This window comes from Nyctereutes procyonoides, unplaced genomic scaffold (assembly GCF_905146905.1).
Source record: "Nyctereutes procyonoides isolate TBG_1078 unplaced genomic scaffold, NYPRO_anot_genome, whole genome shotgun sequence".
Lineage (NCBI taxonomy): Eukaryota > Metazoa > Chordata > Mammalia > Carnivora > Canidae > Nyctereutes > Nyctereutes procyonoides.
In genome coordinates this window covers 21008426-21026740 of record NW_026575117.1, presented here as the reverse complement: position 1 = coordinate 21026740, position 18315 = coordinate 21008426, and the positions used below count along the sequence as shown (strand labels likewise).

Sequence of the window (18315 nt, the reverse complement as noted above, 5' to 3'; positions counted from 1 at the left end):
AGTCTTATATAATATCCAGTGCTCATTACGTCACGTGGCCCTTCTTAATGTCCATCCCCCGGTTACCCCATCCTCCCATCCAGTGACTCTCAGTTTGTTTCTTATGTTTAAGAGTCTCTTAGGGTTTGTCTCCGTCTCTGATTTCATCATATTTTATTCTTTACTATCTTCCCATATGATCCTCTGTTTTATTTCTTAAATTCCACATGAGTGAAATTGAATGATAACTCTTTCTCTGATTGACTTATTTCACTTACCATGCATGTCGTTGCAAATGGCAAGATTTCATTTTTTTTGATGGCTGAATAGCATCTCACTTCTTCTTAATCCATTCACCTATTGATTGATATCTGGGTTCTTTCCATAGTTTGACTATTGTGGGCATTGCTGCTGTAAATATTGGGGTGCATGGGCTCCTTGGGATCACTACATTTGTATCTTTGGGGTAAATACCCAGTAGTGCAATTGATGAGTTGTAGGATAGCTGTATTTTCAACTTTTTGAGGAACCTCCATAGTGTTTTCCAGAGTGGCTACATCCACTTCCATTCCTAACAATTTATAAGGATTCCCTTTTCTCTGCATTCTCACCCTTTGTCATTTCCTGACTTGTTAATTTTAGCCATTCTGACTGGTGTGGGGTAATATCTCGTTGTGGTTTGATTTGTATCTCCCTGTTGAGCATCTTGGTGTGTCTGTTGATCATCTACATATCTTCTTTGGAAGAATGTCTTTTCATGTCTTCTGCCCATTTCTTGATTGGATTATTTGTTCTTTGGATATTGAGTCTGAGAAGTTCTTTATAGATTTTGGATACTAACCCTTTATCTGATACGCCATTTGCAAATATCTTCTCCTATTCTGTTGATTGTCTTTTGGTTTTGTTGATTGTTTCCTTTGCTGTGTAAAAGCTTTTTATCTTGATGAAGTTTCAATATTTTATTTATGCCTTTGTTTCCCTTGCTTTGGAGATGTGTCTAGTGAGAAGTTGCTGCAGCAAGGTCACAGAAGTTGCTGCCTGTGTTCTCTTCTAGGATTTTGTTGGATTCCTCTCTCACATTTAGGTCTTCTGTCCATTTTGAGTCTATTTTTGTGTATGGTGTGAGGAAATGGTCCAGTTTCATTCTTCTGCATGTGACTGTCTAATTTTCCCAACACCATTGTTGAAGAGACCTTTTTTTCCATTGGATATTCTTTCCTGCTTTGTCAAAGACTAGTTGACCATAGAGTTGAGGGTCCATTTCTAGGTTTACTATCCTGTTCCATTGATCTCTGTGTCTGTTTTTGTGCCAATATCATACTGTCTTGATTATCACAGCTTTGTAATAGAGCTTGAAGTCTGGATTTGTGATGCCACCAGTTTTGGTTCTTTTTCAACATTCCTTTGGCTATGCGGGGCCTTTTCTGATTCCACACAAATTTTAGGATTATTTGTTACAACTCTGTGAAATAAGTTGATGCTATTTTGATAGGGATTGCATAGAATATATTGATTGCTCTAAGTAGCATAGACATTTTAACAGTATTTGTTATTCTGGTCCATGAGCACAGAACTTTTTCCATTTCTTTGTGTCTTCCTTAATTTCTTTGATGAGTGTTCTATAGTTTTCTGAGTACATATCCTTTACCTCTTTGGTTAGGTTTATTGCTAGGTATCTTATGGTTTTGGGTGCAATTGTAAACGAGATTGACTCCTTAATTTCTCTTTCTTCTGTCTCATTGTTAGTGAAGAGAAATGCAGCTGATTATTGTCATTGATTTTAGATCCTGCTGCTTTTCTGAATTTCTTTTTTAAAAAAATATTTTATTGATTTATTCATGAGAGACAGAGAGAGCAGGAGGGTGGGAGGAAGGTAGAGACAGGGAGAAGCAGACTCTGTAGAGCAGGTTGCTGAGGCAGTACTTAATCCCAGGACCCTAGGATCACGACCCAAGCCGAAGGCAGATGCTTAACCCACTAATCCTGGGTGCCCCAGCATTGCTGAATTTCTGTATGAGTTTTAGCAATTTTGGGGTGGAGTCTTTTGGGTTTTCAATGTAGAGTATCATGTCGTCTGCAAAGAGTGAGAGTTTGACTTCTTGTGTGCCCATTTAGATGCCTTTTATTTCTTTTTGTTGTCTGATTGCTGAGGCTAGGATGTGTAGTACTATGTTGAACAGCAGTGTGGTAGTGGACATCCCTGCCATGTTCTTGATCTTAGGAGAAAAGCTGTTTTTCCCCACTGAGAATGTTATTTGTTGTGGGCTTTTTGCATATAGTTTTTATGATATTGAGTTATATGCCCTCTATCCCCACACTGTGAAGAGTTTTAATCAAGAAAGGATGCTGTATTTGGTCAAATGCTTTTTCTGCATCTTTTCTTTTACTGATGTAGTATATCACAATGATTGATTTGCCGATGTTGAACTACCCTTGCAACCCAGCAGTAAATCCTACCTGGTCGTGGTGAATAATCCTTTTAATGTACTGTTGGATAATATTGACTAGTATTTTGGTGAGAAGTTTTGCATCCATGTTCATCGGGGATAATGGGCTGTAACTCTTCTTTTTGGTGAGTTCTTTGCCTGGTTTTGGAATCAAGGTAATGCTGGCATCACAAAAAGAGTTTGGAAGTTCTCCTTCCATTTCTATTTTTTGCAACAGCTTCAGAAGAATAGGTATTAATTCTTCTTTAAATATTTGGTAGAATTCCCTTGGGAAGCCATCTCTAGCCCTGGACTCTTGGGAAATTTTTGATGATTGCTTCAATTTCCTTGCTAGTTATGAATCTATTCAGGTTTTCTATTTTTTCTGTTTTGATTTTGGTAGTTTATACAACTCTAGGAATATTTCCATTTCTTCTAGATTGCCTAATGTGTTGGCATATAGTTGCTCATAGTATGTTCTTATAATTGTATTCTTTGATGTTGGTTATAATTTTATTTATTTGAGTCCTTTCTCTTTTCTTTTTGATAAGTCTGGGCAACGGTTTGCCAATCTTATTAATTCTTTCAAAGAACCAGCTCTTAGTTTCTTTGATATGTTCTACTGTTTCTCTTTTATTGTTTTCTTCTCTAATCTTCATTATTTCTCTTCTGCTGGATTTAGGCTTTATTTACTGTTCTTTCTCTAGCTCCTTTTGGTATAAGGTTAGGTTGTGTATTTGAGACCTTTCTTGTTTCTTGAGAAAGGCTTATATTGCTATATGCTTCCCTCTTAGGACCGCCTTTGCTGCATCCCAAAGAATTTGAACAGATGTGTTTTCATTTTCAATTGTTGCAATGGATTTTTAAAAATTCTTCTTTAATTTTTTGGTTGACCCATTCATTCTTTAGTAGGATGCAGCTTTAGCCTCCATGTTTGAGTTCTTTCCAAATTTCCTGTTGTGATTGAGTTTCAGTTTCAAAGCATTGTGTTCTGAAAATATGCAGAGAATTATCCCAATCTTTTGGTACTGATTGAGACCTGATTTGTGACCTACTATGTGATCTGTTCTGGAGAATGTTCCATGTGCACTCGAGAAGAATGTGTATTCTGTTGCTTTAGGATGGAATGCTCTGAATCTATTTGTGAAGTCCATCTGGTCCAGTGTGTTCAAAGCCCTTGTTTCCTTGTTGATCTTCTGTTTAGATGATCTGTCCATTGCAGAGAGTGGGATACTAAAGTTCCCATTATTATTGTTTTATTAATTGATGTTTTTCTTTACTTATGTTATTAATTGGCTTATATAATTGGCTGCTCCCATGTTAGGGGCATAAATATTTACAATTGTGAGATCTTCTTCTGGGATAGACCCTTTAAGTATGATACAGTGTTCTTTATCTCTTATCACAGTCTTTGGTTTCAAATCTAATTTTACTGCTATAAGGATTGCCACCCCAACTTTCTTTTGATGTCCATTAGCTTGATACATGGTTTCCCAACCCCTTGCTTTAAATCTGGAGGTGTCTTTGGGTATAAAATTAATCTCTTGCATATCGATGGGTCTCTCTTTTTCCACCAATCTGATATCCTGTGTCTTTTGATCTGGGCATTTAGCTCATTTACATTCAGAGTAACTATTGACAGGAATGAGTTTAGGTCCATTGTATTACCTATAAAGTCACTGTTTCTGTATATTGTCTTTGTTCCTTTCTGGTCTGTGTTACTTGTGAGCTCTCTCTTTGCTTAAAGGATCCCTTTTAATATTTCTTGTACAGCTGTTTTGGTGATCACACATTCTTTTGGTTTCTGTTTGTCCTGGAGGCTTTTTATCTCTCCTTCTATTTTGAATGGCATCTTAGCTGGATAAAATATTCTTGGCTGCAGATTTCTCTTGCTTAGAACCCTGAATATGTCATGCCAGTCCTTTCTGGCCTGCCAGGTCTCTTTAGATTGGTCTGCTGCCATTCTAATGTTTCTATCCTTGTAGGTTATGGACCTCTTGTTCCAAGCTGCTTTCAGGATTTTCTCTTTGTCCCTGAGATTTTGCATGTTTCATTAATATATCTTGGGGTGTTGCTTTATTTTTATTGATTTTGAAGGGGATTCTTTGTGCCTCCTGGACTTGTATGCCTGTTTCCTTCCCCATATTAGGGAAGTTCTCCACTCTAATTTGCTCACATGTACCTTCTGCCCCTCTCTCTCTTTCCTTTTCTTCTGGGATCCCAATTATTCTAGTATTGCTTCACTTAATGGTATTACTTAACTTGAATTCTCCCCTCATGATCCAGTAGTTGTTTATCTTTCTTTTTCTCAGGTTTATTCTCCATCATTTTGTCTTCTGTATCACTAATTCTTTCTTCTGCCTCATTTATCCTAGCAGTTGGAGCCTCCATTTTTTTTGTCTCCACTTTTTATTGCATTTCATTACTAGCCTTTTTGATTTCAACTTAATTAGATTTTAGTTCTTTTATTTCTCCAGAATATGTCTCCTATGCTTTTTTCAAGCCCAGCTAGCATCGTTATAATTCTTATTCTGAACTCGAGTTCTGATATCTTACTTATGTTCATACTGATTAGGTCCATCGCAGTCAGTACTGCCTCTTGTTCTCTTTTTTGAGGTGGGTTTTTCTATCTTTTCATTCTGTCCGGAGAATAGATTTACGAGAGAACAAAATACTGAAATGGTAACTGTGACCCCAGGGAAATATACCCTAAACAAATCAGAAGAGACCAGAAACAGGAAAAAAAAGAGAGAGAGAGAAAGAGACACAGAGAGAGATAAATAGAATATAATCAGACAGGAGAACAGAATACAGCAATACAGTGGATGTGTGTATATTGGTCCATTACTTAGAAAACTAGATCCCAAAATTGTAACAAAAGAAAAACTTATATATGTACAAAAAAATTAAATACAACGAAAGGACAGAATATAAATGTAAAAATAAAAATTAAAGGACAAAAAAAAAGGAAGAAATATAAACAGAACAGAGCAATACACTATATCCTGATTGTATTTTGGTCAATTTGTTGAAAGAAACTACATTTCAAAATTGTAAAGAAAGAAAATCATATATATATATATATATGCTTTGTATATATTTGTATATACAAAAATAAAATTAAATACACTGAAAAGATAGAATGTAACTGCAAAAGTTAAAATTAAAAAATATTTTTAAAAAGCGTTGATAAAATAAGAAATTGGTTAGAAAAGGATAGAGAAATAAATTAAAATCGAGACTAAGGAATTATGAGAAAAATACCCCATGGGTTCTATATGCTATATTCCCCTCGTGCCAGAGTTTTGCATTTCTCAATGATCGGTAGAGTTGGTCTTAGCTGGCTGTTCCTGCTTCTGGGGGTGGGAACTGTTGGGTTGATGCTCAGGTTTCTTTGCCCAGGTCAGAATTGTAGGCTCTTGCCAGAGGGCTAGGCTAAGCAATCTGCTCCAGATTGTTGTAGGTGGCTTTTGTTCCCTGAGGGCTTTCCATTTAGCTATACAGGATGAGAATGAAAATGGCAGCCTCCAGCCATGGAGCCCAAAGCTCTGAGCCACTTCTCAGGGTGTCTTTAGGAAAAGCAGTCACTCACTCCTGTCTTCACACTGTGCTTCCCCAGCCTGTAACTGAGCATTTCTGTCTTCGGCACATGACCCCATTTAGAATCTTCAAACCCTGCAGACTCCTGCAAGGTGCTCCCACACTGCTCCGCCCTAGGAAGGAAGGAGGGTCTCACCAGATCTGCCCTGTGTTCTGCTGGGAGAGTAGTCGCATCTACCGTGCCGCTGATTGTGGTTTATGGCTGTTCTGAGCTAAGAGCCTACTGTGTGCTCCCTGAGTGCTGCCAGCTTCCCTGTTCTCATGCCTGGGAACTCTGCCTCATTCAGGCATCTTGGTCTTCCTGTGACTCCTAAGGATCCTGGCACCACACTGTCCCACCTAGGATTCTGTCCTTGCTTTGCCACCTGAGTGCCTTTCAGGCAGGGATGTCCCTCATGGGAGCTGACTTCTAAAAGTTCAAATTTTGTGCTCTGCTGCTCTATCACTTTCTGGTAGACTGCTGCTGGAGGCTCCCTCCCCCCACGGTTTATCTTCCCATATATGGCCTCAGATTCACTTCTCCACACCTCCTACCTTGGAGAAAGTGGTCGCCTTTCTATTTGTAGAATTGTAGCTAATCTTTTCTTAGATCTCCGGTTGAGTTTGCAGGTGTTTAGAATGATTTAATAGCTATCTAGTTGAATTCCTGGGAGCAGTCGAAACTAAGGTCTCCTACTCTTCCACCATCTTGGACTTTCTCTAAGGAAAGCATCTTTTAAAAAAAAGATTTTATTTATTTATTCATGAGAGAGAGAGAGAGAGAGAGAGAGAGAGAGACAGGCAGAGGGAGAAGCAGGCTGGTCTCCAGGATCAGGCCCTGGACTGAAGGTGGCGTTAAACCGCTGAACCACCAGGGCTGTAAAGAAAAGTTTTTGATTAAAGTCTATATTAATAACTATCTCAATTGAAGGTTACATAAAGCTTGTTTTTTTATGTATTATTTATGTATTTATGCATTTTTAGTACATATTTTTGTCTATGGACCTTATGTGCATTTATTCATTAATTTTGCAAATACTGTCTCCAACATTTTAAGTACATACTCAAAATCTAGAAATATTTTTATCTCATTTTAAAAAATATCTTGTAACAGAACAAAGTGCTACCTCTCATAATCTATTTATGTACATCCTATACTTTCTCATAGCAGGTACCCATATTAAGTTGACATCTGTATGAGCTATTCACATTTAGCTATGGTAATGTGCAATTTCCTTCTTATCTCTAACGAAGTGTCCTTGAGAAACCTGTCAGTTGGCCCCAGCATGGTGAAACTGTAAAAATAGTTTATCCATTGTTAAACAACAGGTAAGATTCCATTTAGATTTCATAAAGTTTTCTTTTTTTCCATTCATACTCTCACCACTTAATCTGTCTTTTGATTGCTTCACACCTGGCCTTGAAATAGTCGCTTAAGCCCCCCCCCCCTTTTTTTGTTACAGTGCATTTGATTTAATTTTGCACATAGTTGCCAAACTCCTATTCATAAAAATGATTTTGATCACATGACTTCTCATGGAAACAACCTTTATTTTGCACCTTTCTGTCTTCTCTGTGGTCCAAAGGACATAGTTGAAATGCTGCAACTTAACATTGAAAGACCACCAATTTTGACACCTAACTACATATTGAATTACTCAAGAAGCTGCTCTACTTAGGAAACTGTGTCCTTTACTACTTTATTGCTTTTCCCTTTCTGAAAGTTCATTTTTTCACTGTTTTATCCTGATGGAATTTGACTTAGAGATAATGGTCCCACTTCTCTTGTCAATAAAGGATCTTTAGTGATCTCCTGACCTGAATTATCTTTTTCTTCACTGCCTGCTTATTTCTGTTTTATTTAGCTCACTAAATATTCACTGAGGTCTGGGGAGGGGGGCATTTTTTCAGTTATTGGCATGAAACAGTAACAGCAAGCTCCATTGTCTTGAAGTGATTTCATTTCTGTGTATCAACCCACACAGATGATTTCAGTAACACAGTAACTCTTCAACATCCAGGGACAATTATATTAAGCAGGTCATCATAATTCTTCATTACTTGTGATTGGAAAAGGAATGGCAGTGGCCGGGAGGGAGGCACTGGAAGGAAAATGGTTCTTTCTTGAGAAAATAACAACAATAAAAAAATGCTTTCTCTTCTCATATTCCTAATGTGGCTTCACTTTCCTTGATAATTGGGAGGGCTAAGGAATAGGATCTAGGTTAAGGTCCCCAGATTCTTCTCAATTGTTGAGAAAGACCCAAAGCCAAAGACAGAATAATCATAATTTAAAGCCTAAGTCCTAGATATAGGAAAGCTCAAATACTGGTATAGTCTCTAAAGAAATTAAAGATATTTAAGTCTCTTAATATCTGTTCCTTTACATTAATACTCTATACAGAAGATTGATGCAGATCACAGATGAATTTGAAGCAAAGGTTCTGCATTAGATTTAGATGGTGGAATCTAGTTAAAAAGAAAAATAGCTACTGTGAAGGAGAAGAGTATTTTCATTTGGCAGTCAGTTTTTTCTGGTTTTGTTTAATTTGTTTGCATTTGGCAAGAGAGGACTTTGTCAAAGCCATCAAGCTAAAATAGAATTTGCCCTGGAAGTAATTAGATGTTCAGAAAAATAAAGAAAGGAGAAAGAAAAAAAAAAGAAATTAGCACCTTACTTCAGACTCACAAAAATAAAATTTAAGATAAATAACCCAATGGCCAACTTAATATTTTCATTTGATATTTTCAGTCACCTCAAATTCAGTATTTCACAACCAAGCAAACTTACTTCCTGCTCTGTGTTCTTATTTCTTGGATTATCTACCTGTTATAAAATACCTTATGAGTTATCCTTACCTAAATCACCATAATAATCTATTCATTGCCATACCCTATTGTTCTGATTCATGAAATATCCATGAATCCATCTGCTTCTCTATCACTCCCATCTTCCAAGCTTCTTGCAATTCTCACCTGGACCATTGATTAGTAGTTGGATGAAACTATTCCATTCCTCTCATCCATTTTCTCTTTTACAGCCAAAGATCATTTTGAAATAGAAAACTGAACATATTTTCCCTTTCTTCACATTGTTGAGGAAAAATAATTAAAATAAAAAATCTTCTTATACTGTATGTTAATTACACTTGAATGATAAAAGAAACCAGCAACCAAAATCTCAATAACAATAAAACCTCCAATCTTCCAGTCCAGAAATTCTGGAGAAAAAGATTAAACTTTAATCATTGAATAAGCATTAAACCAGAATGTGATGTATCACAATCCAGTAAGACATTGCAAGAATAGAGATCTCACCCTCTAATCTAGCCAAACATATGCAGCCCATTCCATGAATGTTCTCAAGTTAACCGATAATTAATCCTCCTCAAGTAAGAGTACTTGACAGCACATAGTTCACCCTAACTTTACCTGGTAGTTGGGTGACCATCTGTATTAACTAACTGGCTTTACTTAGAGGAAAAACAAGCTTCTCAGCTCTTTATTACAGGATATAGTTTGGCAACTGGAAACACTGAAGTTTAGGGGGCTATCCTACTACAGAAACTGAGATAGGGTGCTATCGTCCTTGATGTTCATATTTCAAAAAGATGACTCTCCCAGCTTGAGAAAGACAGTCTTGGATTGATCTATAAACTCACAAGAGGCATACCTAATTCTCAAAAGGGTTTATATTATTTTAGAGGAGGAAAGTACTTACAAACACAAATTTTCTAAAGCAAATATTCAAAGAAAAGGGAGGGTGGAGAAATCTCTCCCCTATTTTCACCTGGGAGAATTAAGCCTCTTATTTTTAATTTGTATTTGTCTTCACAACACTGAAAATCTTTTAATGCCTTCCATTCTTCTTAGGATAAGGACCAGAAATCTTAAGAGGCTTATAGTGTGCTGCCTGGTCCCTCTACTTATCTCCCCAGCTTTATCTTTCAATGCTCTCCTCTCTCACAGTTTCAGCTCCATGTTCTTGCTTTACTGTATCAGAATGCACAGTGCTCTTCTTTAGCACGAGATTATTTTTCTGCTTCACCACCTCCTTCACCCTTTAGACTTCCAAGGTCAGATCTTCTACATCTCTCTTCAAGCATTTTTCTTTCATTAAAGGCTGTTTCTTGCACTAGATTTTAAGCCACATGAGCACAGTGGCTGGGTCAGGTTTTGCTCACTATTGCTTTATGTCAAGTTTAAAGTATGTTTTCTTGGTGCATGGTAAGCACCTTGCTAATATTTTTAGAGGAATGAATAAAAAAGAATAACATGAAAAAATAAATTAGTAAAAAAGTAAAAGAGAATATAATTGAATATCAAATAGATGAATGGAGGATATTTATCAAGATTCTTAAAATGTCCATACTCTTAGAACAAGAAGTCCTCTTCTGGGAATCTGCTGTGGAATGCAGTTAGCATTTTGCACATAAATTATTCTTCACAGTTCATTTTTAACAGTGTAATGCTAGAAACAATGTGAATATTCACAATGAGGAATGGTTTACTAATTTATGAATATGTGTATTTATGGAATGCATTTCTCTGCTGGCACAAAATATCATTTCCAGGTACTTTGTAGGAACATGGGAAATGTGTTCTTTTTTTTTTTTTTTAAAGACTTATTTATTTATTTATTTATTTAGAGGCAGAGACACAGGCAGAGGGAGAAGGAGGCCCCATGCAGGGAGCCCGACATGGGACTTGATCCCGGGTCCCCAGGATTACACCCTGGGCTGCAGGCGGCGCTAAACTGCTGTGCCACTGGGGCTGCCCCGGAAATATGTTCTTTTTCTTTGCTGTCAGGTTTAACATAAAACACATGTATAATACATAAATGTATAACACCTGTACATATATATACATACAAATGCATATTTAATCTACACATAAATATATGATGTTAAATAACAAAACATTTCATTTATTTACAGTGACCTATATTAAAAGTAAGTATATTAATAAAAGAATTGTTTAAGAGATATTTTCCTTTGGATCTCTAAAAAGCTCTTTTTTAGGTATGATCAATTTAAGGAGAGTATTTGGTGAATGTTTTTTCCTCAAGTAAAACAACTATTGTTTACCTACTTATTTTTTTTATGTGTACCTCATTTGTATTTCACATAAATGTACAAAGGTATTGCTTGCTTTATGAAAATTGATGTATTGTTATCTTTTCATAATACTATATGTAAACTTGTGTATTGGAATTAGAGATTTATAACTAATTTTTTTACATACTAAAAATATTAAAAAACTGGCACATTAATCAGTATATATTTTTCAATTTTACTATATTTTCACAAAATAATTAAAAATAACTTTCAACTCTGAAAAAATGCATCTACACTATATAAAAAAGGAAATAAATAGAAAACCATCAGAAAAATATTTGGAAAAAATGGCAAATATAAGAGAGTTGTGAGCTTATTTCATTCAGCTTTTCTGTACTTACCATTAGTTCACAGCTTATTTGTTTTTGGTTCTATTTTCCTGGCAAAACATTGACCAAGTCCCCAAAGACATTAGAGATCCTGGTAAGTTACACATTACTTGGCTTGTTACACTGGTTGTGGAAATATTATTTCTCCCATTTTCCTACAAAAGCTGGGGTCAACACAAAACAAAAAGAAAGAAAAAAAAGCCCCACAGAAGTGAAGGCAAATTTGAAAATTATTATACAATTATAAATCAGATTAATATCCTTACTTTATGGTCTTTTTGCTAATTGATAACTTCAGGTAGGTTTTTTTTTTTTTAAATTTTTATTTATTTATGATAGTCACACAGAATGAGAGAGAGAGGCAGAGACATAGGCAGAGGGAGAAGCAGGCTCCATGCACCGGGAGCCCGACGTGGGATTCGATCCTGGGTCTCCAGGATCGCGCCCTGGGCCAAAGGCAGGCGCTAAACCGCTGCGCCAACCAGGGTTCCCTCAGGTAGGTTTTAATAGATTTAACTACTTGATTCTATTTGGCATGTATTATTTCCACATGTACCTCTTCGCATGGTATGGGAGTTGCCTTTATAATTTCTTCAGCAGAGGATAGGATATGGGACTGTGGCTACTGAAGGACTTTCTTTAGTCTCATTATATTATGTTATTTTCTAGTTAGAAAGAAAAATCAATCACTCATTGTATTATAGCAGCTTGCAGTAAAAAGAATGCTTTTTGGAAAGTATTAGACATCTTGCACTTTGCCAGGATCCTGATTTGTAACATTTTGGTGACAACAGGGAGATAAAATATTATAGAGCCTTTTTGTCAGTATGTGCAACCTCTCACATCTCACCACATAACAGTAATTAGATTATCTTGCTTTTTCTTAGTTCTGAAAGATATTTTTTGATAAAGAAGTATGATTTTCCTTGGGAACAAAAGATGCATCTTAAAATAGTAAATACATGTTTTCATTAAAAGAATGTAGATAACTAGATAACTAATTTTATTAACCTGCTTAGTCAAGTAAATTCCCTGCTCTTGTTAACAAATAAGTCTTCAAAAGTATGAAATTTTTTATGTCCTCTTTTTAGTGATCTTATAATTTTCTCCCTTTTTTTTTCTTTTTGCATACTTCTCATGACTTTGATGTTAGATGGGGCTAATTGTGGTGAGCAAAATTGAATTATGTTGTTGTTATTTAATAAATTATCTGTGCATACCAGACCAGACTGTCTTGTTTTCTTATCAGCCCACCATGTTTTTGTGCAGAGATTATGTTGAGTCATAAACTTTTGAGAGGAGAATATCCACAGGGGCCTTGGAAAAGTACATCTTGATTATTAATTAACACCAAGCTGATTACTACAGGTGATACATTTCAATGGGAATGTTCCTCAGCATCATTATATTCCTCAAAAAATGGAATAGGATGATACTTGCTTTGTTTTTGGTTTCTTGTAGCTAAAAATTATGGATGGCACATGTAACTATTGTAAGAATTATGAAAAAAAGTTTTTATGCCATTGATGTCTTTCAAAAACAAGAATGGTTTAGTTCTTTATGAACTACAATGGAGACATCTGGAAAATGAAAAAACTCATGATTTTAATAATAAAGCTATCAGTATTTCTTTTTTAAAAAAATACAATTTAAGGATGAACCCAGCTTTCGAGAGAGTTGGGGAGTGTCGTTTTAGAATTTGAGAATGGTCTCTGTTTTCCATTGGCATAAAGATACTTATTTGTTCTCTCTTTTTTTTTTTTTGACTTATTTTATTTGGGTTCAAGATAGGGATTGGAATTGGGTAGGCAACCACTATGATACCTTGATAGACAAGGATAAGAAAGACAGTAGAAATATCAAGAGTTTGAGGTTGATTGTATTTATAAATATTTCTGACATATCAAAAAATCCATTACTTTTAGTATTGTGCCTAGATTCCTATTACATTCTGAACTTCCCAAAATATGTCTCACATGTCATAGTTTCTGGTGCAGCGATTCAAAAAGGACACCAACCAGGGAAGACAGAAGAGTGAATTGTTCTCCTTATCATAGAAGGGAAAATGTCAGGTTGGAGAGTGTGAGAGAAATATGTTCAAATGCCTGGAATTATTCAAGCTCTTCAGGGGAGGTGACCACTTTGCTTATTTAAATTGATATGGTAGTCTTTCTGCCTTGCTCTAACTGTAGCCCACAGTAAATGTTTTATAAATGAATGGAATTTAGAAAAGAAACTTATTTTGTCATGATTTAGAGATAGCAAGAAGCTACAGGAAATCATATAAAAGAAGAACTGTCCCAGATTTAGGATCAGACTTCATCCTAATGAAGTGGGTCCCTATCAAGAACACTGAGTACAAAGGCTGGACGTTTATCTTTCCTAGATGGTTTTGAAGATATCTTTCTAAGGAACAGAAGACAGTAGATTGTAAGGAACATTCATGTTTTAATTTTATAGGATCCTACTTTATATATCCTTCACATACAAAAACTGCTGTCATCACCATCTAAATGAAATAACAAAGTAGGGATCCCTTGGTGGCTCAAAGCATGATCCCAGCGTCCTGGGCTCCAGTCCCCTGTCAGGCTCCCTGTGGGGAGCCTGCTTCTCCCTCCCCTGTGTCTCTGCCTCTTTTATTTACTTATGAATGAATAAATAAAAATAATAAAAAAAGCAATAACAACATAGTCAAAGTTTATTTTTATAAACCTTTCACTCCATTGTGAGACTCCTCCTTGTAACAACAATCCTTTCATCTTCAACACCCTCCAAATCCTCACATCTCCTTGCCACACACTGGCTCTCCTCTTCCCTCTAGCTGTACTCTGTATACAGTTTCAACTATCAAATTTCTGTTTTGTTCCTCAAACCGAAACAAAAACATTTTGCTCAGTGCTTATCTCTTCTAATCTGGTGAAAATAATTTAAAAGGTGTTATGGATTTAAGATAGATTTAACTATCTCAGAGGGTATTTAAGCCTAAATTAATCCTCGTCAATCTCTAAGTAGTCAGGCACAGAGGAGGCAAGAACAGGAAACCTCTGAGCTTTCCTTGCCTCCTGGAGGCCAAGCTGTGCCAACTCCCTGTCTTCAGTGACTCCCCTAGAGGCAGTGCTGTAAACACATGCCTTGTGAAAAGAGCGAACATGGTCTGGCACCACTTCTGCAAATATCTGAAATCATGAATCATGAATATATGCATGTGAAAATTTCTTGTATTTTGAAAAAAAATACATCATTAGGAATATAATCTTCCCATGTTGCATTCAGATTTTCCATGAGGTCTAGCTGAGTTTACTTCAGCCATCTTTTTCCTTTCTACCAGGTTTTTTTTGTCCCCCTTTTCTACTGCCCCCATAGCCTTTGATTCAGAGAACAGAAGCATCTACCTGAAGGAAACAGAGGTTCCTAGGATAAATAACTAAGTAGATAGGGAATAGAAGTGAGAAACAGAACATGTTCAGTTTTTTGGTGTTTGCTGGCTGACTTATTTTAGAACCTGTACATGAAGCTTTTTTTAAAGCCTTTGTACATGGATCCAATGAAAGTATGGTTTACTTAATTTTTTTTATTTTTTAAAGATCTTGTTTATTTATTCATGAGAGACACAATGAGAGAGACAGAAACATAGGCAGAGGGAGAAGGAGATGCCCTGCAGGGAGCCCGATGTGGGACTCGATCCCAGGACCCCAGGATCACGCCCTGGGCCAAAGGAAGATGCTCAACCACTGAGCCACCCAGGTGCCCCTAAAATCTTTTAAAATTAAGTTTAAATTTTTAATTCCATGTAGTTAATTAATGCACAGTGTTATTTCAGTATGTTTAAAATCTTAGATCTTAGTTGGTATTGTCTATGCTGATACAATACATAACTTATTGGAGAAGGACACAGGACTACAGTTACTTTCTTCACTTTGATAATCATTTATTAAAATAGTATATCTGACAGAAATTATTTATATGCAATATAAAAAATCTATGTTTTTCTGACAGAGGAATCACAGAATGTGCCATGGTGAAAATAACCAATCTTCATTCTGTGTTTCTTCTTACACATGGTACTTGAACTAAAACACTTAAGAGGAATCTAGACGATCCAAATGTTTGATATTCAAAATGATTTTGCCAGGATCTTTGGGCTTAGATTTTTTTTCTCTCACTCCTGCTGAGAAAGTGCATACATTTTGAAATTCAGTCTATTTGAGCAATGCTTTTTTCCCTTTAAGCTGATAATAAGCATATGGAAGTGGGATTGAATTTGAGACAAGCTGTTGATTCCTATTGAACACCCAAAAAAATGTAAGGTCTCAAAAATTTTTTTTTAAACTAACTCTCCACTGATAGGCTAAAAATTAGTAATTCAGTAAATTGATGTAAAATCATCCTGATGTGGGGCTTATAGGAAGAAAAATGTGATTGTGGTATATTTTACAATTGGGGTTGTGTTTTTTTTTTTTTTTCACCTAGTCCTTAGAGTTATAAAGTTATAATTTTCAAGGAAGAGAAATAAGAATCAAATGGGGTACAAATATTCACATAATGGCAGCAAGAATATTATTGTTATACCTATTATGTCACCATTCTTATCTTATGGTTTGCTATTTTTAGAATCATATCATCAGGAATAAACATATATCATTTTATATATTTAGATAGATAATCCTTCTCTACCCCAAGAAAGATTTTGAACATATAGAGAACATACATTAGAGATATTAACTGATTTTAAAGGATATAATTACACATTTTTTTGCTGTTATGTGTTGAGAAAGCAGGCTTCAGAGAAATCAAGTGGATTAATTGAGAGACCTGGGTTTCATTTATGATACTGGAAATACAACCAATTGCTTTTGCTGGTTCTCATTCTCTTTGTAAACCAACAAGGCTGAACAAGAAGAGCCATTTCTAGTCCTATTAGTTTGACCAGAGAAAGGAATAGGTGTCTTAGAACATTTGTAAACTCATAAGGTGTCTGTTTGGCGCCTTCTGACTTTCATTTTGTTGCCACTGTGCCCTGCATCTTGCTCATCCTCTTTCTGCTTGAGACATTCAGACCTTAGGGCTCATGACATTTCCTACCAAACTCTCTCCTTCCTCCTATTGTATCTTTTATGACTTGCTGTTTAGTTTAACTTCTTCTAAAATACCCAGGTACTATTCAGTTAAACTCTGCTTTCAGCTATTAACAAAACATACTTGGGTGTTTTTTTTTTTTTTTAACTTGGGTGTTTATAGCAGCATTATCTACAATAGCCAAATTATGGAAACAGCCCAAGGGTCCATTAACTGAGGGATGGAAAAAGAAGAGGTAGGGGTGTGCATGTATGCGCACATACACACACACACACACACACACACACACACACACACAGAGGAATATTACTCACCCATAAAAAAGGAAATCTTACCATTTGCAATGATGTGGATGGAACCAGAGAGTATTATGCTAAGCAAAATAAGTCAGAGGAAGACAAATACCATATGATTTCACTCATATGTGGAATTTAAGAAAAAAATAAATAAGCAAAGGGGGAAAAAAAAGAGAGGTAAAGAGAGGCAAACCAAGAAACAGACTCTTAACTATAGAGAACAAACTGATGGTTACCAGAGGGGAGTTGGTGTGGGGATGGGTGAAATAGGTGATGGGGAATAATGAGTACACTTGTGATGAGCACCAGGTGTTTATGGAAGTGTTGAGTTACTATATTGTACACTTGAAACAAATATTACACAGTATGTTAACTGGAATTTAAATAAAATAAAACATTAAAAAAACCCTAAATACTAATAACTAAACTAAATAACAGAATTAAATGGCTTTCAAATTTTAGTATGCATTACTTGATGAAATCTAGATTTGGAGCCTGACCCCCAGATCCCTTTAATGCCCATTTTAAACAAACTCCCCAACAGATACTGATACTAGTTGAGAAACACCGCTGTAAGATTTTTGTGTATTTACCAGTGACTTAGCTTTAGTTCAAATTGTAAGTGACCAGAGATGGAATATTTGGGGTTTGTGATTTGATGCTTCAAATCGCATAATAGAATTGTACATAATTTTTATAGGTCTTACTCCTTAAATTGTTCTCACTCTTTTTAAATGTTTTTTTTTTTAATTTTTATTTCTTTATGATAATCACAGAGAGAGAGGCGCAGAGACACAGGCAGAGGGAGAAGCAGGCTCCATGCACCGGGAGCCCGACGTGGGATTCGATCCCGGGTCTCCAGGATCGCGCCCTGGGCCAAAGGCAGGCGCCAAACCGCTGCGCCACCCAGGGATCCCAATTGTTCTCACTCTTTAGTGTGGGCGCTTATTACGTGCAAAATAATTGTTTTTTTCCCCTATGAAATTTCCCATATAGTATTTTGCTTTGCCATACTTAGAGTTCATTTGTAAAAAAATGGAATCACAATAGACAAAAAAGGAAGAAAATGAGCTTCCAAAATTTCATTGAATAACAAAATACATAAATTTTGCTTTATCAAAACATAAAATCTAAAGGAATGTTTCAAAAACTGTAGAAACAGATCTTCCCTAGATGACTCAGTATAGAAATGGAAGGCAAAGTATATGCTTTAACTATTCTTTTTATTACTATTATTTTCTCTAATTTTCCTCATATTCTCATTTTCATGGCTTATAAATGTTCTGCTTATTTATTTACTTGACAGAGAGAGAGAGAGAGACACAGACAGAGACAGAGAGACAGAGAGAATGAGCACAAGGCAGGCAGAGAGAGAAGCAGACTCCCTGCAGTGTGGGGCTCCATCCCAAGACCCTGGGATCATGACCTGAGCCAAAGGTAGATACTTAACCTGCTGAGCCACCCAGGTGCCCAGTGTTCTGCTTTTTTAATGAGCAACCCTGTGAAATTCCTT

The 18315-nt window shown here is 36.0% G+C and overlaps 1 protein-coding gene across 13 annotated transcripts in view; it reads left to right on the top strand.

Annotated features, from left to right (window-relative positions):
• The window catches only part of KCNT2 (potassium sodium-activated channel subfamily T member 2), a 377566-nt gene that overhangs the window by 40085 nt on the left and 319166 nt on the right, over positions 1–18315 (top strand). For 7 of the 13 annotated variants that reach the window (XM_055334359.1, XM_055334357.1, XM_055334355.1 and 4 more), the window contains exon 1: positions 11596–11926. The exons of the other annotated variants lie outside the window; for them this stretch is intronic. In XM_055334359.1, the coding sequence (XP_055190334.1) occupies positions 11763–11926 (164 nt within the window). In that variant the 5' untranslated portion in view covers positions 11596–11762. Of the gene's footprint in view, positions 1–11595; positions 11927–18315 lie in introns of those variants that run through there. 13 annotated transcript variants of the gene reach the window in all.